We start from the raw sequence: 26,693 nt of genomic DNA on the forward strand, positions 1-26,693 counted from the left end.
ACGTTCCTGTGCAAGGGTGACATGTCCTCCCTGTCCCCAGACAGCGATCAGACTGTTACCAAGCGGGGTTGATAGAGCGGCTATGCCAGTCCCAGTCCAGGGAATATCTGGCTCAGCTGTTTTCTGCTCTCTTGCTCTTTTTCTTGGCTTCCAGCTCCCTCTGACAAGTGAAGGGCACCGGGAACAGAGGGAAGGTGTCTTGGGCCACAGTGGCTTTCTGCTCAGGTGTTCATTGCCGCTCTGCCCTGCTGCCAACCACGCTGGCAGGTCCCTGACAGCCACAGGAGCTGAGCCGGGCGCGCGGTGAGGATTGCACCGGCCAAGCCCGGCAATCAGACACTGCATCCGAGGAAGCGGAGAAAGTTGTCTTTATTTTCAGCTCTTTTCAATAACCAGAGGTCAGCCTTGTTTATACAGGATTATAACTGGAACAACAACAGTGATACCCATTGTGCAAGCAGCGAAACCCACAGCTAACCTGAAAAAGCTGTTTGCTCCACAGAGGCACAGCTGCCGCAGCCTCCAGGGCTGTCCTGCCTCCCCTTGCCCTGCCTTTGCCCTGCCACAGCCCTTCCCAGGCACAGCCCTGACTCTCTGGTTATGGTCCTGCCAGCTCAGAGTGCCACACTCCCAGCCACATCACCCTGCGTTTGCTCCTCAACCTGCTCTCTGTGAAACCTGAAGCACCCACACCCCAAGCATGAGCTGAGCTGTTGCAAATCCCACCCACGGTGCTCATGGCCTGAGTAAATCCAGGGAAAGGCTTCGGCACAAGGGGATCTGAGCGTGCTGGAGCGTGCAGTGCACTCACGCTGCCTGGAGTCGCTTCCCTGGCAGCTGATTGCAGCAACACTCGAGGCTTTAATACCCGGTTCCCATCACAGAGAGAGCCCGGGCTTTTAGGAAGGAAAGTCTTACACTTCTACCAACTATTTCAAGACTCCCATAAACACATTTTTGGTTGAGCATTAATGAATTACCTCAATGCAGAGCTACTCATGCCAAATACATGAATACAGAGTGTAGAAAAGCCGCCGAGAAGCAGATTTGGCTGCCATTCAGCTGCTCCGATCGGCACAATTTCTTTTCTTGATTACAGTAAGAAAATGCTCTCTGCCTGTGGCACTGCATCCTCCCAGGAACAGGCAGCTGGCCGACAGTTGGGCTGTGCAGAGCCTGGGCATGCCAGGGTTATTCGCTGCTTCCATCGCTCGAGTTGGCAGAAAATGCTGTTCGCTGGTGTCTGTGCAGGAGATGCAGCCAAGAACCGGGATCCTGCTCCCTCTGCGTGCTCAGGCTGGCTGCTCCGGTCTGCCTGACCTCCTTTCGGGTGCTGGGGAAAGGAAAACTGCAATTAGGAGGGTTTCTGAGCCTGGATTTTTGAGGAGGTGGGTCAGGGCTGCCCATCTGTGGCTCTGCAGCCACACGTGCCCACGAGCACCACGGCCGGTTGCTGCTCTACTGTGGCCCCTCTCCATGGAGTGGTGAACCCTCACCTGCAGCCTTGGGGGCTGCCAGGAGACAATGTGACCCCCAGGAAAAGTGCAGCCCCCCTTTGCAGACGCTTTTCTCACCGGGGCGCTGCTCTGTGGGTTCCCAACCTCCAGGCCTCAGTGGATGTCTGCTTATCCCTTGTTCCTTGAGCATCATTCAACTGGAAGCACCATGGATAACCACTGTGGATGAGGATGCCACTTTTGAGCAGGGGAGAGGAGCAGAATGAAGGAAGGTAACAGAGCAATTACACCTCAGTTGTGTGTCTCAGACCTCAGGAGCTCACAGCAAGGGCTGTTCCCTAAAATGGAGTTCCAGCAGCAGGCGAGCGGGAGCTGAGGGAGTGGCTGGTGTCACCCCTGTGGGCATCAGGCCCCCCAGTTGGCAGCAGGAAGGTCACTCATCTTCTTTCTTGCCGGGAAGGCTGATGCAGCAGCACAGGACATCTCCATCTGGGAAAGGTTTGCTGTTCTCAGGAGCTGCTGTGGCTCCTGACATGGTTTAACTTAGCACAAGGCATTACCTCACCGGGCAGCTGCAGATGGCAGATGACTGCTGGCTGCACTGTGCTTCCCTCTCCCTTCTCCTCTCTCCCCTTTTCCCTCTCCCTGCTTTGTCTGCAGGCCCCAGCCCAGTGTTTTCTGCTCAGGTTTTCCACACATGGGCTGGTTTGCTCACAGTATCCCGGCAAGGTGGTTGCCTGGTTTCCGAGCATCACCTCAGCAAGGCCTGGAGGAAGAGGAGCCCTTTGCAGCACCCCTGGAGCAAAGGGTGCCCTTTGCAGCACCCCTGGAAGTGACAACCTTCGCCCACCACATTGTGCACAGGATCTTGTGGCCACCTCTGTGCTTCACCAAGGCTTTCACCACTCAGCAGAAAGGATGATGATGTTGCTGAGAGAAACTCACCTTCACATAGACGAGGAGACACAAGTGGAAGAGAGGAGCTTTGGCTCACAGCAGTGTAGATGCTGTGGTGGCTCTGTGCCTCAGTTTCCCCATGTGTTGTGCAGTGCATGGGGCCTCTCCTCAGGCCCAGCCTCTCCCTGAGCCCTTTGGAGACAATAATCTCCCCATCAAAGGCAGGATGTATCAGGGTAATTTTGATAGAGTGCTTCTATCCTGTGAGAGAATGATAATAATAATTACAATAATAGTACTAAGGATGAATCATAATTGCAATAATAATACTAAGAATAAAAAGAAGGACCTGAGAGTTTTCTCTCCCTGCCAGCAGAGGAACAACTTTTGCTTTTTTGGTACTGCATTAACAGAAGGGAAACGGAACATGCTGCATTTGCAGCTCAAAACTCCAAGAACTGTGACATCCCTCCCACAAATTGGACTAAACACGAGATTTAAAACATTACCAGAGGCAGCACTGTTTTCTTTACTTTCTGATTTCAGAGCATCCTTTGTGCTGCAGCTCAGAAGGCAGCAGTGAAATCCCCCAGCAGCGGAGCTCGGGGATGCTGAGAGCAGGCACGGAGGGGTTCGGCACAGGGATGCAGGGTGGGGTGAGGAGGGTGGTGTGGACCCCCAGGGCTGTGCCGATGCCGGGGATCCCGCGGGGGCCGGGGTAGGAGAGAGGCTGCAGGGAAGGGCTCCAAGGGAAAGGCTTTGTTCGCGGGCCAGCCGGGAGCGTGCGAGGGCCTCCGGGCTCCAGCGTTTCTCCTCCACTTTGCTCCTGCTGTGCGCGGGAGCCGGGCCAAGGTGGAGCACGGCGGGGTGGAGCGGGTCCCTGAGGAAGGCAGGGGACAGGGGACGGCAGTGCATTTGGCCCTTAAATTGCCTGGGAAAAGCAGCTCTGTCTTCCCATCTCCCCCCAGGGCTCTTCTCTCACCCAAGCTGGAGATGTTTCCCAGGCTGCTTGCCCTGAACACCTCCACCTCTGCCCTTTGCCAGCGACCCTTCTTCTTGGCCTGAGGAGCCTCACTCTGATCTGCAAGTGCTCGGGGAGGATAAGGAAAAGCTCACGACAGAATGGCCCTTCGTGGAGCGCTCAAGCTGGAGAAATAAGGTTAAAGGCTCTTATCTGATGGAGCTGCAGCCTTGCCAAAGCCTGTTGCTATCAGCTCGGGACACATGTGCTATTGGCAAAGCTTCGGGGACACAATAATACAAACAGTTTTCATTGTCGAGTCAACAATGATGGGAGAAGGAGCCTGGTGCTATTACTGGTATAAAAGGCACTGTAGGAAAGCTCAGGACAGGAGGATGCAGTCAGGATCAACAGCAGGGTTTAGCAGATTACAGTTATATTTGTATTCGGGAAGGAGAAACCTTCCATCCCCAGTGGGCTGGAGCCAGAAGGACGGAGCCAGCGGTGGGGGTTTAGGCTGCAAGGAAAAACTCTTAGAGCAGCACTGGAAGCAGCTGCAACAAAATGCTGATGGCAGCGTGTTTGGACAAGGGCAGGTTTGCAGTGCATCAGCCCAAGGTTATGCTCTGCTCATGACGAGTCACCCAGGTAAAAAAAAAACCTCATGGCTGCAAGGCAAGGGAGGCTGTGCAGCAGCAGCCTGAGGCTTGCTGGATCCTCCACATTTTCACTACAAAGTCTGTGCATTTGGAAAAACCCACCCCAGGTGTGCAGGGTGGATGGGTGAAGCGGCACACACTGCACCCAGACCTTGCTGTCAGTTGGGCAGATATAAGGATGGTGGGGAGCAGGTCGGTGCCTCCACAGGCCTGGTGCATGGTGCATTCCTGCACTTCACAGAAGGAATCATCCTTCCAACACCTATGTTGTTTCCCCCCACATTCCTCCTCCTCAGCCTTGCTGGCCTCTGTCATTATAAACAGGGGATTTTTGGAAAACAAGTACTGGTCTGGACTGAATTTGTAGGTGGATGAGTGGGATGGGAGGATGACAGGGATGGAGCTCATGGGGCTGTTACATGCCAGCAGCTCAGCGTGCCCCAGCCCTGCTGCTGTGCTGTGCTCCCTGGATCAAGGCAAGGTCCTGATCCGCGATGCCACCCACTGATGAGGGCAGAGGGAGGGTGCTTAAGGAATATAGGACACAAAGTGCAGTGTGGAAAGTCTCCAGCCACCCAGTTCACAGAGGGGTGGGAAAGCAGACAGATCATTGGGATCAAGGCTCAGTACCATCCTGTACCCTCAGATGTGGATGGTGAGGTGACAGAGAGCATCACCTCCCTTGTGCCCATGGTAGTGAGGAGGAGAATGCAGGTTTGCCAGCTGCCATGCCATGGTGGCAGGATTCAAGCATACATATATATATATACGTATCAGATATATCAGGCACAAAAGCCTCCACACCATGGGGGGCTGTGGGAGGCTGAAAAGCCGGACAGGAGGCCAGGAAATTATTGGCTAATGTCAGGGACCGAGTGGGGCCAGGGTGGCCATTCCCACCAGGAGCAATGATGTCAGGCGGAGGCCGGGGCCAGGAGGCAGGAAGCCCGATGCAGCCAGCGAGTCTGTCCTCCTTGGACTTCCCCATGTGTTTTCATGAACAATGCATCCCATGTAAGGGACACCACAAGGCTGGCCTCCTGCACTGGGGACACCACTGAGCCCTGCCAGGTGCTGCTCCCCATCCGTGTGGGCTGCAACTTTTGTGTGGGGATTTGGCATATCTGCTGCATCCCTGTGAGGTCTGAGGCCCTGCACAGGCAGGGCTGCTACTGCCCCTCCCTGGATGGCATATCTGACCTCATGTATGGGCAGACTGGCTGGTGAGATCCAGAGGAAGCCCTAGAAGAAAGGATGGCTGTGCCAGCTTAAGGGGCCCTCTCCCATTCCCAGCTCAGCTGAGGCAGAGTAAATACCTGCCTTGAGCATCCAGCCATGCGTGCCTGACTGTCCAGATATTTCACCTGGAAGAGGCAGTAGCAATGACTCAACTGTGATGAGGAAGGGCTCTGGCAGATGGAGTCACTTAGGGGTACTGTGAGATGCAGAAAAACCTCTCCAGGGTGGAGTTCCCTGCTGGGGTGAGCAGTACCCAGAGACCTGTCTCTACTCTCCCAGTTTAGGCAGCCCAGGCTTGTTTTTTCTCCCTGGCCCCTTTGTGACCCCAGCAGGCACCAGGAGCGATCAGGGTGACAGCACCCAAACCAGGGCCTGCAAACAGAGAGGCTGGGACTGGGCAACACACCTGGTGGTGAACACCCAGAGGGAGAGGTACTTCCTGAGGACGGGCAGCTCATGGGTGGCCCCAAGGACTCCAGCTTGGCCTCTCCCTCCACCCCACCCAGCACACCCTTGTTTTTGCAGAGGTGCCTCCTCGCCGGGGACGCAGCAGGCTGCGTTTGCCAGCGGCTGGCAGCGATGTCCGTGCTGGTGCCGACAGGCCGGCTGGCATGCTTTCCCCCAGGGAGGCTTTAGCAGGAGGCTGTGCATTTCTGGGAATTGTGTCGGGTAGGGAAGGAGGTTATTGTTCGAGCTGCAAGTGTGCGGCGCGCTGATGAGATCAGGGCTCGGTGCTCGGTGCTGGCGGTGGGGCAGCGGAGCCGCTGCAGAGCCGCTGATGGGGCGATAAGCGGGAGAACGCTCTTATCTGTGCTCCCATCACTGCCGGGAGCAGAGGGCGAAACCGCGGAGACCTGGCTCGGCTGGGCCCTGATGGCACAGGGCAAAGGGGTGTCCAGGGGGCTTCAAAGGGAGTGATGGAGGCAGTGAGGCAGGGACCATGCTGCCTTCGCCCTCTTGCACACCATCAGACCACAGCTGAGGCACGAGGGCCTCGTTCTTTGGCAAAGCAGGTCGAGGGGAGTTATTACAGAGAAAAGGTCTCAGCCCTCTTTGCTGAGCCTCTCCTTCCTCCTCTCTGTCAGTCAAATCCAGTCTCCAGCACCTCTTAGGTCTTGACCCCAGTCCTGTCTGCTCTGCCATGTGCCTGCTTCTTTGCAGATAGGACACAGATCCCATTGATCCCAAACTCTGTGGGAATATGTTTCAGAGCTCTGCTTGCAAAAGCACCAAGAGGAAGGGGCTGGGGGGGTTCAAGCCCTTTGCAATCTTTTGCTGCAGGTGAGTTGAGAGGTGCTGTCTTAGCCCATGAGAAGCCAGTCAACCATCCTCCTCCTCGGGAGGACGCCTCCTTCCACATGCCATGGCTTCTGACACAGAGCAAGTCACGGGATCCTGATGGGGGACAGACCTGCTGCCAGGGAGGGGCACGGCCATCCGGAGAGACTGCCCGGGTCTGGAGATCGCACGGGGGAGCAGGGACAGCATAGGAAACGCTACATGGGAAAGCCCTGTGTGGGAGCCCAGGAGCCCCTGCCTTCCCACAGCAGACTTATCAAGGCACCAGTTCAGAGTGGCGCTTTCCATGGGCCAAAAGGGAAGTGCATACACACCAGACTTCTCGGGGTCAAGGATGCTGGGCAAGCAGCGAGCCGAGAGGCTGCAGGGGGCAAGGGAGGGAACCGGGGCGTGGGGAGGGAGACACAAATAGCAAAATGAATGGCTTGAACTTCCTATGTTTTATGGAGGCAAATAAAAGGAGACAGAGAGGGGGAGAGAAAGGAGACCTGAGTGCCTGCACACGCTCTCACGCTCACACAGGGCAGCCCAGACCCCCAAAGTGCACTGGTGGCTGGTTTGGTGTGGCAGCCTGCACCCACTTGGCTGGCACAAGTCTGGGTTGGCTGCTTGTCTAGCCCAGTGTCCCCCGAGGGCACCTCGCGAAGCGTGACAGGCTGCTGCTGAGCATTGACTCCTCTCCCTGTCATTATTATTTTGAACAGCAGCCAGTATAATTAAAATTGTTAGGAGGAAGAGGTTTAGGGAATATCCAAAGTGTCTCAGAAGAGCATCTGCAAAGCTGGAGGTCCAAGCTCCACCCTGGCAGTCGCGATGAGCAGGGCCCAGGGGAGCCATCATCTCCTCTGTGTCCTCCCTTCCATGCTCCCTGTTTTGCAGGGTGGCAGAGGCTGGGCTACCACACAGGGTGGTCCTGGCCACGTTCCCCTTCGCAGCTGCTGCCCACTGTAGCCAAATCCTGGAGCCTTTCCTGGTACAGGACTTGTCCCAGGAGGTCCAGATGGCAGTGTCCCCAGGCACAGGCTGCTCACCAGCAGCTCCAGGACAGATGCAGTGGGAGGCTGTGGGGAGTGGAGGACACGGAGATTCTGTGGGCTGCTCTTTCAGAGTGGCATGGATGAATCCTGCAATATCTCCTGGGAACCATGATGCTTCCTGTCGTGTTAGGAGGGCTGGTGTCTACAAGACAAGGTGTGGAGAGGTTCCTTGGATCCTCAAAGGAGAAAGTAGGATAGTCTGCAAGTCAGAAATGCAAGACACAACTGATGCCAAATTAGCCAGGTTTCCTAAGTATTTGTGTGAAGGATTTTGGCCTCCAGGGTCAAATGTCGCCAGGGCTAGGAGATTAAGGACATCAGACAGCTGCAGCAAGGAGGGGAAAAGGCAGATCCCTTCCTCCATTCTGGGACTGGCAATGTGTGGTTAGAGGATTAGAGTTAGGAGTGGTCTGCTGCTGCCAAGGCAGGCTCACAAGGGTGAAAAGGAGGGAAGACGCATCAAAACCCCTTCCCAAAATAAGTGCTGCTCTGGCAAAGCCTACAGCAGCTGCTCCCTTCTCCTGGCTTGGGTTCTACCAGCTACTGGCTGTCTGTTGTTCCCTGGATGGGATCACTCACTACCAGCTCAGAGCCCAGTGTGCCACCCAGGGACAGCCAGTCCTTCAAGTGGTGACCCCCAGGCTGAGGTCCTGGAGATGTGGGCACCCCTGAAGTTAGGGGGTGTCTCAGGCCAGAGCTTCCCTGGGGGATTCATGGTTGGTGGGTAGGTGGACAAGGCTGAGTCCAGGAGGGCCTCTCATCTCTGCCTTACCAAAAGTGGACCAAGCCTCCAATAGTTGGGAGAAGGGAAAGGGTGGAGTTTGGTGGCTGATTTCAAAATGAATAATGGTGACTTGAACTTACTGGGGATACTGGAAGTAAGAAAAGCTCCTCTGACTTGATCCAGCCCCACCACTGCAAACAAATCTTCTGAGAGTCACTTGGGAAATACTGCAGCCCAGCAGGAAAGCCAGGTGACATTTTGTGGGGCTTTATTTTGCAGGAAACTTTTCCTGGCTCCCCCAGCTCTGCCTGCTGAGGGCAGCTGCCAGCAAGGCAGCACATACAGAGATTTTCAGGGTGCCTCTTGGTGTGCAGGGGTCAGCTAAAGCCCCCTCCCAGCCTCTCCCCAGAGCTCCACTCCAGCGACGGGCTCGCCCTGGCTCTGTTTTTAGCACATTCAAGTAGCTGCTTTCACAAGAGGTAAAAGAAAGTTCATGGATCCGCTGACGGATCAGCCCATGCGGGAATTTCTTTGGGAATTCCTGCAATAGCAGGTTGGCTCCCGCGGAGGTGGAGTTTCCTCTGGATCTACCTCCACCCAGGCTCGAGGAGCGCTCGGGCCACCGGCTCCACGCTCGGGGGGCCGGGCTGAGCGACGCCACCGCTGAGTCCCAGCCAAGGTCAGCCAGAAACCCTCCCCGCTCTGCAGAACGCCTGTCCTGTTAACCCTTGGGAAGAGCAGAGCCGCAGGCTGGCAGGGTCGAGGCTGCAGAGCCGGCCCATGCCCATGGGTGGGTAAGGGGCAGGGGACGTGCCTGGCAGGCAGATGGGGCCACAGGCGTGAGGATTTCATACCATTGTGCTCTTTGGGGACCTGCTGCCAGCCAGGCAGTGGTGGGGCCTGGGCAAGGCCGGTGGCCACGGTGGGGGGCCAGCGCTGGCGGGGTGATGGGTTCCCGCTCACAGGCCGGGAGCGATGGGGTGATGGCGCTCAGCATCGGTGACTGTGCGCTCTGGAATCCGAGACACGTCCCCGGCCATACTTGTGGTCAGGAACCATCTTCGCGTTGCAGTGTTACAAACCACAGGCACAGTGGCAGCAGTGCCGCTCGAGCGTGTCTCTGACGCCAAGGACCGGCGTGACCCGACCCCACACACGGGACAGGCAGCTGCCCGCTTCCGAGGGCCTCCAGAAGGTCCCCTTGTTGGGACTTGTTTCCTCCTCCCTCACAGAGGTGGGCCTCTCCAGAATGGCACCCCCTCGCTCCGCAGCCAGACCCTGCCAAGGGTTGGAGGCTTTCCAGATGCTGCAGAGGCTCCAGACAGTGGGTTGGAGGGAACTTGCATTCACAAACATGGGGACAAGCCAAGAAGTTTCAAGGTATCATGCCAGGGAGAGGGTCTGGAGCTCACGTTTGGTCTGGGGACACCTCTGCTGTTCTGGGGATGGACTGAAGTGTCTCACATATCCAGGGAGCAGCTCCTGCTCAAGGAGATCCCAGAGGTCTGTCCAGCTCCGTGCGAGCTGCCATAAAGAACGGCAAGCTGGCAGCTGAAGGTACTTAATGGGTAGATTTGGGGAACAGCCACCCAGCAGAGCTTTGGCACTGATCTGTTCAATCCTTCCCTCTCTGGAGATATTCATAACCCACCTGGACGTGTTCCTGTGTCACTTGCCCTAGGTGAAACTGGCTTGGCCAGGGAGTTGGACTGGATGATCTTCAGAGGTCCCTTCCAGCGCTAACGATTCTGTGATTCTGTGATTCTGCCCTCAGTGGCTCAGCTGCCCCAGGACAGAGCATGGGTTGGAGCGGAGAGCTGTGAGTTCTGGTTCCCGAGACCTAACTGTGCAGCCCGAGGCCACGCGTCGCACATCCCCGTGCTTTCACATGATCTGCAGCCCCGCCGGGGCAGGACGCGGCCGCTCTTTACCAGCACAGTCAGGGCTCTCTGCGAAACGTCGGTGCTTGGCGAGGGCTGTGAAGGCGGCTGTGGAGGAGGAAGCATGGGAGTTCTCCATCTGCCAGGCGCCAGCTGGAGGGAGCGACAGCGCTCAGCAGCAGCTCCCGGGGGATGCGCTGCCCTCGCACAGTGTACGAGTGCCATCTACAGGGGGGTCCAGCCTGGGCCCCCAAACCGTCCGGCCCCTCGCCACCCCCGCTGGTAACTGGTGTTCAGTCCCTAGGGTCGTGCGGAGGGCACAGCCAAGCGCCTTGGTTTATCCGGAGAGCGGGGCTAGCGCTGCTCCAGGCGCTCAGTGGAGCCATGGATGACAGTCAGAGAATCACAGCACGGTTTGAGTTGGAAGGGATCTTGAAGCTCATCCATTCCCACCCACTTGGCATGGGCAGGGACACCTTCCACTATCCCAGGATGCTAAAAGCCCCGTCCAACTTGGCCTTGAACAATTCCAGGGATGCAGCAGCAGCTGCAGCTTCTCTGGGCAACCTGTGCCAGGACCTTACCACCCTCCCAGGGAAGAATAATTTATTCCCAATACCCAATCTAAGCTTGCACTCTGTAAGTGAGAAGCCCTTCCCCTCTGCCCTGTCACTCCATGCCCTTGTCCAAAGTCCCTCTCCAGCTCTCCTGGAGCCTCTTTAGGCACTGGAAAGGGATCTGAGGTCTTCCTGGAGCCTTCTCTTCCCCAAGCTGAACAGTGCCGGCTCTCAGCCTGTTTCTAGAGCAGAGGTGCTCCAGCCTTCGGAGCATCTCCGTGGGTTCCTCTGGGCTGGCTCCAGCAGTTTGGGACAGGCTGTTCCCGCTGTTTCCCGGGACAGCCCCGCGGGCAGAACCGAGGGTCGCTCAGCCGCGACCCCGCTCGGAGCCTCCCCACCCCGGGGCGAACCGCACCCCCACAGCGCCCCGCGGCGGCCGGGCGGGGCAGCGCGGCGCAGGCGCGGAGCGCACTGGGAGTTGTAGTCCCGCTCCGAATAGCAGCGGGCGGGGCCGGCGCCCTCTAGGACTACAACTCCCGTCGTGCCCCGCACGCACCCGCCCCGACTGCGGCACCGGGCGCTGGGGTGGGCACCGGGCAGCGGCTGCAGCTCCCCCCGCCCGGACCCCCGGCCCCGGCCCCGGCCCCGGCCCCGGCCCCGGCCCCGGGCAGCGGCGCGATGGGCGGGGAGGACGAGATCGTGCGCATCGCCAGGCGCCTGGACAAGATGGTGGCCAAGAAGAACGCGGTGAGTGGTGGCGGCCGGGCCCCCGCAGCCCGGTTGGGGTGAGGAGCCGCCCCCTTCCCCGGGCTCTGTCTGGCGGCCGCGGCTCCCCCTTCTCGGCGGGGTCCCCTCCTCGCCGCCGTGCTGTAGGGACCCCCCGCCTCTCCCTCGGTGCCCGCTGTGAGGGTCCTTCCCTTCCCCAGCCCCCGTTTGGGGGCCTCTCTCTCGGTGCCGCCCCCGTCGTTGTCGTGGCTGGAGCAGAGGCTCCCCCCCCATCAGGGTGGGCATCCCTCCCCTAGACCTGCTCTCCTTCTCCCTTCCCCTTCCATTGCGGAGCCGTGGGATCCACCCACTGCCCATAACTGGGGGTGCAGCTCCTTGTTCCCCCTATGGTGCTCTGGGACCCCCCATCCCAGGCCCCACCTCTCAGCACCCTGGGGCTCTCCCTGTGCTGCCTGCAGGGTGTTCTCCTCCGGGGGAGCATCCTCGGCCCTCCTTTCCTATTCCTTTGGGAGCCCTAGGGAAGGGGGATCCGCCCTGGGGGATGCTGAGGCTCCAGTGTGTCCTCAGGGAAAACCCCAGTGCTGATGGATTTGCCTCCTGCATCCCCATCCCCTGCCAGCACCGCTTCTGCTCACTCGTGGGGCTGCTGGAGTGTGGAGGGCTGGCCAAGCTGCACCCGGGGGGTCTCACAGGGTGAGCTGTGACCGGTGTCACTGCCTGGGGGGGGCAGTAGCCAGTATTTCCCTACTTAATGGGGGACGTCATTGCTCGTGGGAACACAAGCAGCGTTGTGGAAGTGCTAAGGCAGGAAGCTGACAGGGGGTTGTGATGGAGGGAGGCTGTACGTATGTGTCTGTGGGGTGGGGGAGAGGGATTCTGGGGTCGGGGAGGGCTGTGATGGGTGGGAGGTGATGGGCGAGGAGGGGAAGGGATTAAAGGAGTATGGTATTCCTATGGTGGGATACTCAGTGCTGATCTCACATGAAGGTTTGGATGCTGGACTGTCCCTGCCAGCCATGGGTTGGGTGAGTGCTGTCACTTGTGTCGCTGCTGTATCAACTCAGGGAAGTGTGTTTGGGCTAAAGCACAGCCTGGGATGTCTGTTCTTGTTGGTGGCAGGCTTTCAGCTCCAGAGCTGAAATAGGAAAGGAGCAGCTTTGCAGAATTTGCTTCCAGCTTCTTTGGTGAAGAGGCAGCGTCTTAACACGAGGGCTACGCAGTGTTTCGTCCTGGCTGGCGTTTGAGATGGTGCTGAACCCGCAGCACGTTCCTTGTGTGGGGGCTAATCTGAGAACTCTTCCTGCAGGGCAGTTTCCCGGAGTACCTGCTTGTTGCTCTAGTTTTTGAGTGGATCCTCATTTGCAGCCCCAAGCAGCCCCATTTCTGATAAGGGAGACAGGAATCACCGGGCCGCTTTGTGTGTTCAGGGCTGGATGTGATGGAGTCTGCTGGAGGAGCGGAAAGGTGTGGAACTGCCTGAGGGGGAAGTCGGTCGTTGTTCTGGGTACGGTAACGGTGTGGTTTGTGCTGGTGTGAGTTGCTTGTGTGCACGCTGAAAGCTTTGACCATGCTTTGGTTTTGGCATCTGTTCTGTAGGGTGGATCGCAGCTGGATTGCTTCCTGGGATCAGTGGGAAACGGCCCTTCTGCACAGGGAGGATGGGATCTGAGGACAGGGCTGTCAGAGCAGGCGGCTTCGCTTCCCTTCAGTCGTGGGCTGTGCAGGCCTTGTGCTGCAACTGGGCTTGGAGTGGTCTGTGTTGTAAATGAGCTGAATGTGAACACTGGAAGCCTTGTTTGAGGGAAGGGGGTTGGGAGGAAAGAGCCAGATGAATGGAGACAGGCTAGGATCTGCTGGAGTGAGACTAGTGACTACCATTAGTGACTCTTGAGTGACTACCAGTTTTAGGTATCTGCAGATTCCTGGTGAGATTTTTTTCTGGAGCTGGGTTCTGGGATGCAGAGATGACATAAGGAAGCTTCACAGAACAATTTTCAAGTGGCCAGCTCTTCAGCATCTCAGCTTGATGGCTTTGCTCCTGGTGTCAGCCCTTGTCTTGAGCAGAGTAGGGTATTAACATGAAAACTGGGAAACAGCTACATGAAGTTTCATGCTGTAGAAACTTCTGGCTCTGGCTGCGAGCTTTGCCTCATGCACCAGCAAAGACCTGTAGCACTCCAGTCCTCTTCTCTTTTGGCCATTCCAGTAATTCAGCTGCTTTCAGGTTGTAGGATGTACTGTCTGTCCAGAACAGCAGTCCCAGCAGGAAGCTTTCTGATGTTTCAGGGAACGCTTGTTGGTGGATTTCCCTTTGAATTCAGCTTTCTGGGTCTGTTCCCAAGCTGTTGCATTTGTTTACTAAAAGCTGAGGCACTCACTCTGTTTCTCTCTTCCTCTCCAGGAAGGTGCAATGGATTTACTGAAAGAACTGAAGAGTATGCCCATGACTTTGGATTTGCTGCAGGTGAGTCGCACAGGTCGGGTGAAAAGCTGAAGTCTGCATCTGGATGAGTTCAACATGTTGTTTAAATAACAGATGTCCTCACACTTCTTGCCTCATGCAAAACATCAAAGTGAACATTAAATCCGATCAAATAATGCTGAACTTGGGTTTTGGACTGGCAGTTAAATAGCTCTGGGTCACCATGTCCTGCCTGAAACCTGTGCGTAGGTAATGAGACAAATATGGGTAACTGCTCAAATCTTGTTTTCAGGCTGCAAAAAGAGGAGATGTTACATAAAAGTACTTGAATGTCACTTAGAGTTATGTAGGGGAGGCGTTTGTGGGTGATTGGATGTTTCTTCTGGTAGGCTTGAGAAGCTGGAGAGTGTCATCCTGCTCTTCCAAAGCTGTAAGGATGGTAGAATCACTCTGCAATTCCTTGCAAACTCATATCTTGGTCATCACTTTGACTTGGCCATGGGTATTTCAGATTTCAGGTAGAAACAAACAATGAATCTGTTCTGGAGTGATTGATTCGAGTGTTCTCTTGCAGTCCACCCGCATTGGGATGTCGGTAAATGCACTGAGGAAGCAGAGCACAGATGAAGAAGTGATATCGCTTGCCAAATCCCTCATCAAATCTTGGAAGAAACTTCTAGGTAAGGAAATCAGTGTGTTCCTATCAGATTCAGCTTGTGAAGGAGCTTGCTTCAGTGGGAGGCTGGTTTTCTTGGACGAACTTATCTACTGATCTGAATAAAACATTCTAGCAAATCAGCCTTTACAATTCCACCCTCGTGTCTTTCAAGTTTTGTGTCCTATCATGAATCCCTCTGGATTTAGCTCCTGTTTAGCCAGCTCATCCTTGGAAGAACATTGAGAGCTTCAGGACTATTAACATGTACCTGTCCATATAATAATTAGCAGCATTACTTGTAGAAATGATATCTGTGCCCTGAACCCTCCCACCCCACTTAACACAGTGTGTGCTGTCAGCCTTGTGCAGCAGTTTGGAAAGGGGAATGCTGGAATGCGTTTTGGGTGATGGGTTGGAGAAGGCCCTTACTTTACCACCTTGTAGATAAATTCACATGGACTGTTTCCAGCTGTGGAAGCTTTCACAGTGATGGGCTCCCTGTTTCTTGCTGGGCTGGATGAGCGTCACAGTCACTGTTTTCCTGTCCTGGCTGGACTGTCACCTTCACTGTTAACTTCTGTGTCAGAGTTGTTCTACAGTGTCCTGACAGTCCTCTCCAGAGTTGTGCTGTTGGCTTTCAGCAGCACTTGGGAATCAGGAGAAACTGCACTCCCAGAGGACCAGCCCGTACTGGCCCTTCAGGAGGTGTTGGCTGGAAACGCTGCTTTTAATGGTGCTTGAGAGAACTTGATCTAATCCCTGCTCAGCAGCCAGTGTGTCTCTGAAAGAAACTTTTGTGATGAGGCATGTCTTGTGAGGAGGCTTATCTCCCAGGCAGGGAAGGTGATTGCTCTCTAGTTTGTTGAGGAGAGCTTTTGTTTGAATTAGGTTCTACTTAGAGGCAAGAAAAGGATCTGTTGTAAAGCAGGGAAGGCCATAAAGGCATTCTTTCTCCTGATTCTTTTTGGAGAATAATAACTTGTCTTAGGCCAACACTAGGCAGTGTGGAGACACTGATGAGTGTGTGCAGGGCTGTAGCACAAAGACCAGTTCTGATCTCATTCCTCTTCTTATGAATGTAGATGCTTCTGAAGAAAAAGGTGAGGAGAAAAAGAAAAGCCTGTCCTTGCCAACATCTTCCTCCAAGGAGACTGGTAACTCAAGAGACCAGAGGTAATGTTTCCCTTTAACCAAAGATGACACTGTTACAGAATTTAAATTTTCTTAAGGCACCTTACTTTAATTTTTATTTTTAAGTGTCTGAGTTGGGAATTTTCTGTAGTGAAATTCCTGATCAGAGACACTGGAAGTGTTTCTTCTTCAGGATTGATCTGTGTGATGTTGTCAATAAACTGTAATGCAGAAATATCCATGGGGAGACATCCCGGCCAGAATGGAGTTCAGTGATGCAGTGCAGCACAGGAGTGAGTCCAGATCTGTGTGGATATGTGTGTGATTTCACCCACAAATCCTGGCTCTGGGCACAGAGGCAAAACCCCACTGCCTCCTTGCTTTGTCATGTATCGTGGGATGTGTGGAGTGGAGTTCTCTGGCTTGTGCTGCTGATGGTCCCCTGTGCCTTGATGTGCTGCAGATACTGCAGTTTTCTGTTTGTTTTTTTGTTTTTTTTTAAATCCTTGATGCTTTTTACATGTATTCAGCCTCCATCTTCTGAATAGCAAAGCTCCCCCGGGCTGTGAAGGATGAACAGAAGCCAGTGGATTAGAGTAGCATAGACCAGGAGCCCTGACCAGCTCCTGGTGTCAGTCTGTTGAGCCAGGCTCAATTTCCAGAGGCAGGAATGCTTATTCTCCAGTCCTGCAAAATAAACCACTGGTCTGCCTTAAAAAAATAGTAATTTATTAGCAGCAAAGAGTCTTTGTTCTTTGAAGTACAGGCTGTGATGGAGTCTGACTGGTTGCTCAGTGTGTGATAGCTGGTTCAGATGAGGCTGCAGTCAAGACACCAAAGAGAGATCAGCTTGTATTCAGATATTTCAGCCTCTTATTCTGATAGACTTTGGCCAGGCCTTCCTCTCCTATCGGGGAGAAATACTTGAACAGCTCTTGGCCTGAAACTTGCTTTCTGGAGCACAGATGTAGAAATCCCTCTGTAGTGACTGGAGCTATCACTGCAAGACCTGAAGGCTCTGAGCCAGCCAGCCTGGAGCTGGCACCTGTGAGTTTAGATGCTGCATTACTCTAATCCAAAGCATATTCTGTTGTGCTGTAGAATTTCAGACCCTCAGAGTAGTGCATGTTAATGGGCTGTGTCTAGTGTTTCTGTCTCTGGCAGCAGGAGCTTTTTCTTTTCCAGGATTCTCTAAACTGCCTTTATTAGGAGGTTTTGGAACTGTGGCCTGAATTTAGCTTTTCTGTGGGATTTTCTTCCAGTGCAGCCCTGAGTTCTGCTTTCAGTCCCTGCCTGCTGCTTTGCCACCATTTTGTTCCAGCATAGCCTTTTTTTAATGTATAAACTTTTGTTGCCTGGATAGATTTACAAGCTCTTTCTCCTGTTTAACAGGAACAGTGTGAACCACAAGGATTTCCTGAAATAAGTCTTCTAGGTGTGTTTGAGCTCTATTTCCCAACTAGTCTATTTATAAACTAACCTCTAAACCTTAATAAATAATTTTATGTCTCTGGAATGGCTGAGAAGTCTGTTTCATCTAATTTGTGAGGGCCCAGCTCTCATCTCAGGGCATGTATGACATGTCTGTATGTAGGCGAATGTGTCTCTCCTCATCAGCTAACAGGAGTGGGATTACCATGCATCTTGACTAGCTTTTTTCTACCTACAGGGAATAAAAATCTTAATGTTTAAGTCGATGGCATTTGCAGATAAAACCTTCCTGAAAATTAAGTATTACCTCTGCAAGTATTAATTTGGAGACCTGGCTTTAAGGACTGTGTGTGGTGAAGGTCAGTGTTCTGAGTTCACACTGAGTTCACTGAGTTCACACACAGTATTTTGCTCTGGGAGACCTTAGACTGCTGACAAACAGACAAAATTTAAATCTGGAAGAGCTCTCAGGGAAGCTTCTCCTGCTGCCCCTCCCCAGCACAGCACAGCCTCTGTCCAAGCTGTCCCTGATGGGCTTTTTTCTAAGCTCATCTTCGACAACCCTTAAACAACCTCAGGGCAAGGCATTTCCACAGCAGTCCTTGGCAGTATTTCCAATTCATAACTCACCTTTACAGATTGAAACTCGTTCTCAACCAAAACCTGTCTTGCTAAGACCATTTTTATATTCTTTTGTCTTCAGCAAGTATGGAGGCTTTTTTTCCTACCATCTTATTTTGTAAGGAATTTCAGGACTTGTCTCCTTTAAATTTTCCCTGCCAGAAACCACCCCAGTTCTTTCAGTCCTTCCTTTTATTGTAGGTAGGTTTTCTAGACTTTTTGCCTTTGTCCTTTGGGAAGTCTCGTTTTTCCAAACTATTTTGTGCAACATGAGCAGCTGTGATTTTTCAGCTGGGTTATTCCTGAGTTGTGGATGCTCAGTGTATACACCCCCATGAGTGCTTCCTGGGATCTGTGTGGAGCTTCTTAAGCACAAAAGTACCTGGTGGCAATTTTCACATCCCAAATGGGAGAAAATCATCATCTAATTGATTATTTACAGGCTAAGTTGTTTCTTCTTTTACTAACATTTGCAGTGTAAATACTGTTGAATGTTTTGAGCTGTTTGGACACAAATCTGTTCTTTAATAGGCTCCTGCAGTGCTGACAAGTAAAACTAGCTGGTAAAAACCAGTTTTATTCAGCTACTAGTCAAAGAGAAACACAATAAGCTCACAGTATAATCTCCCTCTTAGAGTGCATCTCCTTCATCTGAGCAAGAAATTAATCCTCAGCTTTGGTTTGACCTGAACAATTTGCTCAGGGTTCACTGGGGATGCTTCTGGAAAGGGCCTGGCCAGGTTCTGAACTGCGGAAATCCAGTAGCCCCAGTGATGATCTGTGGGATTTTAGCCAGGCTGGATATGACCTTAGCTGCAGAAACTCCCGGGATAAGTCTCTGGAGTTGTCTGGCTCAGTTTGTGCGGCAGCAAAATCGGAAGGTTTCCAGCTTAGCACTGTTTTTCTGTGGGCTGACTAATCCCTTCCAGGACAGCGTAGTGGAAGTGCTTGTTCATAACAGATTTATTTTGGATGGCAACAAACTGGCAGTAGTGACCCAGCTTAACAAAAATTGTCAAGCCACTTGGATCTTCAAGGAGACATTGCCAGCATGGCATGGGTGAAATATCAGGTTTTCTCTTTTTTTTTCTCCCCTTTGTCTCTTTAAAGTATTAATGTTACCAGGCATGAACCATAAATACAGTGCATTTTACAGCCCAATCACCAAAGCCAGGGCAATCTCTGCTGAAGAAAAATTGCTATTCTGCTGCTTAGATTTAAGGGGGAGAACAAAGCTCTAGAAAATCATCTGTGAATCATAATAGCCCAAATCTTTTACCAGCAGCCATTTGCAGGGCTGACTAACCCCCCGTGCAGATGTTAGGCTTTATGGGTGCACACCCAGCTGAGCTGCTCAGTGAAGCTCCTTCTCTGCAGGCAGCCCCTGCAGCGGTGACTCAGCCTGCCCACATCATGTGCTCATTGTGCAGGCAGGTTTCCATCCAGCTCCCCTGGCAGGTGATCCGACTGACTCAGCCCCAGCAGGCAGGTGTTTGCATTCCCTTGCCTGTGCCCATGATTGCTTGCAGGTGGAAGTGAAGTTATTTTTGAGAGCAGAGCAGTATTTCTTAGTTCTGTGCTAGCCCAGCACCTGTGTGAGCTGTGTGTGGCTGTGTAGGGGTGCTGTTCTGTGAGATGAGTAATCAGAGTCTTGCTCAGCTTACAGGAAAAAGGAAGATCCTTTTATGTGTTGTGCTTTATTGTTTGTTTTTTTAAAATATCAGAGCTGAAGGAGGCATTTTCTTTTTTTTTTTCTTTCTTTTCCTTAGCACAGCAGCTCCTTCTTCTGGAGGGGCTGGTGTTGGCTTCTCTGATTTCTGCCTCAGAAGGCAGCATGCTGCACTCCTTAATGGCTGCAGAGAGCTGGAGTGCTTTTTTTGTTTAGCTGTTCTCTTTCCTGCTGCTGAAATCTTGCTAAAGAATGAGATTAACTTCAGTGGTGCTTTCTGCTCGATTTCTGCTGAGAGCAGTTGTGTTGCCTCGTGTCCTGCAAAGTCAGAGAGGAAAGAAGTACCCTGGATCTGCTCTACCCTGCCAGACTGAGAGAGCACTGATGGTCTCAGATGTCTGAGTGTATTTGAGTTACTGGTGGTGTCCAACACTAATATTTTCGCTTGATGGCCTGTGGTGCAGCAGCTGATACATGTTGAATAACACAAGATGGTTGGCAGGGCTGTTCATGGACTGAACCTCTGCTGGCAGCCAGCAGTGTCCGCAGGGGAGCTCGTGCCTGGGCTGCTGTGCTGTGCTCTGTGCTGATGTGGGGCAGAGCTCTTTGCACTGTGTCCCTCTGACTGGTTCTGTATTGTGATCAACAGGATGCTTGGCCACACACCTGCTGCTCCCCTCTCTGCTCTCAGTGGCCCGAACTGAGACATTCTGACAGGTGAAGTTTTTCTTTTAGCTCCAACAAAAGGCAGGAGCCTCCGAAGACTCCGACCACCCCCAAAATCACCACTTTCCCTCCGGCGCCCATCACGTGCGACGCTGTCCGCAACAAATGCAGAGAGATGCTGACAGCAGCCCTGCAGGCTGATGGTAAGTGCTGGGGGGAGCCCTGCACTGCCTGAAGTGCTTCACAGCTCCTGCAGCATTCTGACAGAGACTTCTGCATGTAAGCCAGTGCCAGCTCAGTTAAAATACGCCATTCTGGAGCAGCCTTGTCAAAGGATTATTGCCAGCAGCTCAGTCTAGCCACTGGTCACCCCTTTGGTGAACTGGCTGCTTTTTCAGACACTTGCACAGGGACCTGGCTTGAGCTGGAGGCACAACAGTGTGTCAGGCAGTGGGTGTTAAGAACATGGGTTACCTGGGGTCTTCTGCTCTGCACCAGGGGGTGATCTGGAGTTCTGAGGTGAGATGAGAAAGGAAGGCTTGATCCCAATGCTCTGCATTTCCAGGCCCTGCCACAGTGTTGGTCTGTGTAGACCTGCTTCTCCCTGACACCAGTATCTTATTTGATGGTACTCAATTCCCACCTATATATGTTTGATTTCAATTATACCAAGAATATACTGGAAAACTTTAGTTCTGTGGCCAAGGTTCTTGTTAGCTTTGTCTTGTGCAGTCCATATCCTAGAGAGGCACAATGCACAGACTGCCTGGATTAATCTGTTTTCATCACTACCCTTTTCCAAAAGGTTAGAGAGTAGCTAGAGCAAGATGGCATTTAGTGGAAGGAGCACGTAAATCAAAATAGCAAATTGTCCAGATTTGTGTCTCAGAAAAGCTGAGCCTGGGGAGCCCTGGCCTGGCTGGAAGCCCCTGATCTCCTGTTCATCCTGTCTTACAGACGACTACATCGCCATCGGTGCTGACTGCGAGCACATAGCAGCCCAGATTGAAGAGTATATCCTTACTGTACAGCCCTTCCTCGAGGGCCTGCGTGCCTCCAGGAGTGAAATCTGTGTGCTCAAAGGAGAAACTGTCTGTGTAAATGTTCTGCTGCAACTTGTCAGCATTCTGGGTCTGGTTCCAGCTCTGCTTGGCTGAGTCCTGGGTCACTAAGGAACCACCTGTGTGGTGCTGGGAGCTCAGGGACTGTAATCCCTAGTTTGTCCTTACCATCAGTGTGCTCTTTCCTGCTTTTCACTCTGTTTCCAAATATATGCAGCTTCCCTGTGCTCCTTGTTAAGGAGAGTGTGCTGATCTAGACAAAAGCAGTGGAAAGGATGGAGCAATGAGGATCAAGTTCCATGTAGGTGTGATATAAGCCGGGAGTTTGCTTGGTTTGGGGGGTGTAGGGTAGGAGGTACAGCTGGGCTCTCTCAGTGAAGGGGTTTGTGGCTGCCTTTTTAAGAGAAAGAGCAGGTTGAAGAACCTGAGCATAACCATTTCCAGCACAGTGAAAAATCCCAAACTGGAACCTGCTGGACTCTGATATAAACTAGCTCTCAAATCCAGCACTGACCTCCCAGAGCAGATGCTGCTGTTGGGTCCCAGCACCTTCATCTATGTCCTGCCGGTGGGTAACACTCCCTGCTCTTCATGGGTGGCTGGGAAGTGCTTGAGGCCTCTGGGTTGATTGCAGGCTCCTTGACTGCCCCGTACGCATTTACCAAGATGTCAAGAACACCGACATGAAATACAAAAACCGGGTGAGGAGCCGCATCTCCAACCTGAAGGACTCCAAAAATCCTGAGCTGAAAAAGAACGTGCTGTGTGGGGCCATCACCCCCGAGCAGATCGCGGTGATGACCTCGGAGGTGAGGAAGCCCGAGGAGCAGGGTTTGCTTCTTGGAGGGAGAATGTCCTGAGGTTTGGCTGGAGGCAAAGGGCTGGGCTGCTTCCAGGGTTGCAGATTTCTCAGTAGCTGCTGCCAGAGTGCGTGGAGCGAGCTAGCAGTGGGGTTTGCAGTGTGAAGAGTAGTCTGTTGAGCCTTCAGATCATCACTGGGGCCTGGGTGTGAACCAGAAACCAGGAATGAAGGCTTTGTGTGTTAATGCCCTTCTGTCAGGCCACCCTGTCCTGTTGGCTGCTTTCACTGTAGTGGGTGTGGTAGTAAAACTGGACAGATGTGATTTTTTTATTGCCTTTTTTTTTTTTTTTTTTTTAAGGAAATGGCCAGTAACGAGCTGAAAGAGATCAGGAAAGCCATGACAAAAGAAGCAATCCGGGAACATCAGATGGCCAAGACAGGAGGGACGCAGACTGACCTCTTCACCTGTGGGAAATGCAAGAAGAAGAACTGCACCTACACCCAGGTTAGTCTTCCTGCTCCTACAGCCTCCACACCACTGACCTCTGCACAGGACATGATCTGTCATGGCCACGAGCTCGTGCTGCCCTGGGACAGGCCCTGCAGGCACAAACGTTGCCACTGGTGGACAGGGCCCTCGAGGCTCTCTAAAATGTGCTTTTGCACATGTTTCCTTGGAGCTTGTGAAAGTCCTTTTGGCTCATTTGTACAAGAGTTGTGGAGCCACAAGGAAGCTTTTCAGAAGTACAGCGGTGCTCTACATTGAAAGCAGGTGCTGGGAATGCTGGGACTCAGACGAGAAAGGAGTGGGTAGCGTAGAGGAGTCTGCAGAAACCAAGGCAGACATGGTATTGAAAGTGCAAATTAAGAATGTAGGTAACCTGCAGTTGGACAAATCCCAACTTAACTAAAATCAAGCAGCATGAAACAGGTGAAACAAAAGGAATACATGAAGCAGTGATGTGAGCAGGCAGAGGATTTTTCTTCTCTACAGCCAGCTGCTGGTAGCCTTGTGCATCCCCAGTGCTTCTTAGTTCCCATGTTTGTGCCAGGCATCAGGAGATAACTGGAGTCCAACTGCCTGGTATTGGGGCAGGACACAACAGTGTCTTCTAAATGGAAATATCTGGAGGGTTTCTGTATTTTTATTGGTTTTCCAGTGAAGTCACCAGTGGGTGATGAGATGCTCTAAGACCCAAGCAGATGAACTGGTGTTTATCAGCACGTTGGAAGGCAGGCAGTAGTGCTGGGGGAGAATTACAGAATTTAGCTTTTCAGCATGCTTGCAAGAATGTTTAATTTGCATCATGCAAATACTGTGACATATTGGGTAATTACACACGTAGATGACCATAATTACCCCTCGGCACAGTCCTGCTGCTTGACTTGTGCAGGAGTGCCAGTGTTTTCAGTGTAGATCTGCCTTCTGGGGTTCAAATGCCATGAAAATCTGATATTTAGTAAAGTATGTGTTTCTGGCAAGAGCCAGTCAGAGGCAGCAATCACATCTGGGTTAAATATTGGAGTTCCTTAATGGCTCAAATACAAACCAGACTGGAAATGTGCAGAACCTGGTAACCCAGAGTGTGTTCCTGTGAGGCCAGGATGTAGGACTGGTCTGTAAATGGGAATGGCTTGAGTGCTTTTTTATGTGTGGCTGTGGAGTACGGTTTTGGGGCTGAGGGTTTTGTCATCTCACTGCTTGGCCATGTCCCTTCCTGGGGGACAGTTTGGGGAGGGATTGGCTGTTGGACACATCCATCTCTGGATCCACCCACGAGGAATGGGCAGCAGAGAGAGTGAGGAGGGAATTCTGCTGCCCCAAAACACATCACTCAGGGAGTGTCAGGCTGTAGAGGGGTCATGATGTATGTACAGGTCTATCTGTGAATAACAGAACAACCAGATTTGTTTTACAGGAAAGCTCCTTTTTCCCCTCCCAAGTCTCGGTCACATTGAGTTTGTGACCCCAGCATGAATCCCTGGAGGCTGGAGGGAGGGGGGGAGCTCCCTGTGCCTTCCAGGGGCCACGTGTGATGCTGGGCTCTCACTTCCCTCCTGTCCTCCCCAGGTGCAGACCCGCAGCTCCGATGAGCCCATGACCACCTTCGTCGTGTGCAACGAGTGTGGGAATCGCTGGAAGGTAGCGCACCAAGGCTATGAATGGCACTGAGGGGTGTTAGGGGGGCTGCACCCACCGTGCTGCAGGCACTCAGCTGCTGCTCAGAGGTGTTTGCCAAACTCTCACTGGCTCTAGCGAGTGATCTTCCCTCCCAGCAGAGGGGCAAGAGCTCCTGGGCTCATCCCATCTCTGCAGACCAGCTGGGGGCAAGTCTCACTTCCACATTCCCTGCTCCCTCATCACACCCCTTCTTCCACGATCAGCTTCACAGTGCTTTCCATGCTCCCTCTGAGAGATGGTGGTGATGACACTCGGGATTTCAAAACTGCTCTTCCACGCTGCGCACAGAGCTCGGGGATGAGCAGGAATCTCCTGCTCGGTGGCGAGCAGAAATGACGCCACTACAAAGTGCCAAAGAGCCACAGCCGAGAGATTCAAACAGGAGCACCCTTTGGCCCCTGCTTCTGAGAACCCCCCGAGCCCTTGCCAGCCTCTGAAACAAGCCCCTCACCTGGATCCTTACCTTCCTCTAGGCAGCACGACCCGCAGCTCCCCTCGGCAGCGAGGTTTCTAACCGGGGTTTCAACTCCCTTCTCTTGCAGTTCTGCTGACATGTGCCACGGCCCGAGAGCGGCAGCCGAGCGCGGCCCCGCGCGCAGCCTCCACGCGCCGGCTCCCACGGCAATTGTGTTTTGTGTCCCAGTGAGTTTGCATTGTCACGCGCTGAGAGAGCAGCAGCGGGGAGGCCTGGGGGCCTCGCGGAGAGCCACAGCCCTGGCTGGGCTGACAGGTTGGCAGGAGAGCTCACTAAACACGCCCAGTCGTTATTTTTCTCATCCAAGCGAGTACGGTCACTTCCTCTTCAAAACTAATATTAAACATTTTTGTCAGTTTCTGACTTTTTATTTCAACTGTGTGCGCAGCACTTTTGCTTTTCGGGGTGTGGAACCGTGTGGGAGCTTGACATGATGGATGAGGACTGATTGGAGCACCAGAAAGTGAGATGTGACTTGTAGGTACATCCTCAGCACGTGAAGGTTTGTTCCTGTCAGCTCATCGAATCTAAACCCCTGGGCCAAGCCCTGGGGTGGCTGGGTGGGCAGTACTGTTGACAGAACACAGCTTCTGGGGCACAGATCAGATGCTGCTTTCCACCTTGGCAGCATTCTCTTGATTTTGCAGTGATTCCTTGGCATCTCGAGCCTTTAAAGGCCAACAGCATCAGCTGCAGCAAAGGTGAGAATGTGCTGCCTGAAGAGACTGAAAGAGGGTGACAACAGCCCCAAAAAACCCCACCCCAAACTGTTGATTTGTGGAAGCAGGACAGGGAGGAAGCTTTTCCTGGGATTCCATCTGTCTGCAGAAGGAGACCCTTGTAGCCAAGAGCTCCCTCAGCTCAGACTGGGAGCAGGGAAGGCCAGGGCAGTTACAGGGAAGGTCCAGCAGCCTTTTGCTGTTCCTGCTGCTTCCCAGAAGGCTGCTCCCCAAGGCTGCCTGCTCCCCACAGCCATCATGCTGGCATCCTGGGAACAGTTAATCTTGATGGAGGGAGAAGCCATCAGTAAAGAAGGTGGAGGGGATTCAGGGGCCAGTGGGAGGGTTCAAATGGAGTCCCAGGCACTTTCCTGCTTGTTTGTGCTCTGCTCTTTGCTTGATGACAGAAAAGCATCCTAGATTTTCAGAGGGGCTTGCTGAAGAGGCTCAGGAGGAGTGAAAATACTGCAAATACAGGAGATTTTCCAGAGGCTTGGATCTGGAGGAGGTGGGGATTAGCTGTTAGCACTTGGCTGTAGAAACAGAAGAGGTTTGAAGTGAACTCAGAACTGGTACTTGGAAGGGGTGAGATAAGGAAAGGATCCAGTAGCAAAGCCAGCCCCAGGTGCCGCATCTGCAGATGTGACCCTGTGAAGGGGACCTACTGTGAAGGGAATCAGGCTCCTTCTGGGAGGTAATTAGAACCTGGTGGGGAAATTCCATGTGAGCTCACAAGAGCTTTCACAGAGACTTAAAATCCTTCTTCCCTGCTTTTCATAGCCTTCATAGCCTGGGGTGAGGCAGCAATCTGGGGGACCCCAGCAAGGCACTTGGGAGCAGTGCTGGGCACCGCAGCTCTTGAGCTGGCCAGCAGGGCAGGAGCATTTGCAGTCACATCTCATGGCACTGCTTCCCTCTCTCAGAATGAAAAACAAGTATTTCCACTGGTTTCCCAGCACGCCAGACAGCAGACATTGAGCAGAGACCTCGGAGATGTTTGGAGAGGAGTAAGTGGCCACATGAAAGCAGCGGAAAACGTGCTCACAGCCCCTTTGAGGGCTGCGCTGCTCCGGAGGCAGGGATCCCACCAGCATCCTTCGCTCAGGGCTTTCACTTTACAGGGTGCAGCCAAGTCTCCCAAGAAGGAAAAAGATTCAAAGACGCTGACAACTCCTTTAAGCCTCACGAGTCTTGTGGTGAATGGGATTATTCGAGCCAGGCTTGGGAGGGAGCAGCGTCCTCGCAGTGATGCCGAAAAAAAGCTTCAGGATCCTAAACCCACACTGGCCACGGCACTGGCTCGTGTGCTGGGAGCAGGAGGCAGCTCTTTACCAGTGGCTGTTGCCTTTCTTCTTGTGTTCCTGTGAGGAGCTGGGTTGAATTTGGGTACAGCTGGTTGACAATCCTGAATTAGGCATGG

General features: G+C 53.1%; 1 protein-coding gene across 4 annotated transcripts; it reads left to right on the forward strand.

Moving 5' to 3' along the window:
• The first annotated feature begins 11,255 nt into the window (after positions 1-11,255).
• On the forward strand, positions 11,256-24,930 carry TCEA2 (transcription elongation factor A2). 4 transcript variants are annotated; one of them, XM_050314145.1, is made up of 11 exons: positions 11,329-11,457; positions 12,743-12,940; positions 13,838-13,900; positions 14,433-14,538; positions 15,599-15,689; positions 20,104-20,237; positions 20,992-21,048; positions 21,750-21,904; positions 22,256-22,402; positions 23,969-24,040; positions 24,622-24,930. In XM_050314145.1, exons 3-11 carry the CDS (start codon positions 13,847-13,849, stop codon positions 24,628-24,630), a joined length of 825 nt encoding a protein of 274 aa, XP_050170102.1. In that variant the 5' UTR covers positions 11,329-11,457; positions 12,743-12,940; positions 13,838-13,846; the 3' UTR covers positions 24,631-24,930. The 4 variants fall into 4 exon arrangements, with proteins under 4 accessions (XP_050170100.1, XP_050170101.1, XP_050170102.1 ...); XM_050314146.1 differs by having other exon boundaries at positions 12,743-12,900; XM_050314144.1 differs by lacking the exon at positions 12,743-12,940 and having other exon boundaries at positions 11,293-11,457.
• The last annotated feature ends 1,763 nt before the right edge of the window (positions 24,931-26,693 follow it).

Source organism: Myiozetetes cayanensis, unplaced genomic scaffold (assembly GCF_022539395.1).
Source record: "Myiozetetes cayanensis isolate MyiCay16 unplaced genomic scaffold, myiCay2020 scf19, whole genome shotgun sequence".
NCBI lineage: Eukaryota > Metazoa > Chordata > Aves > Passeriformes > Tyrannidae > Myiozetetes > Myiozetetes cayanensis.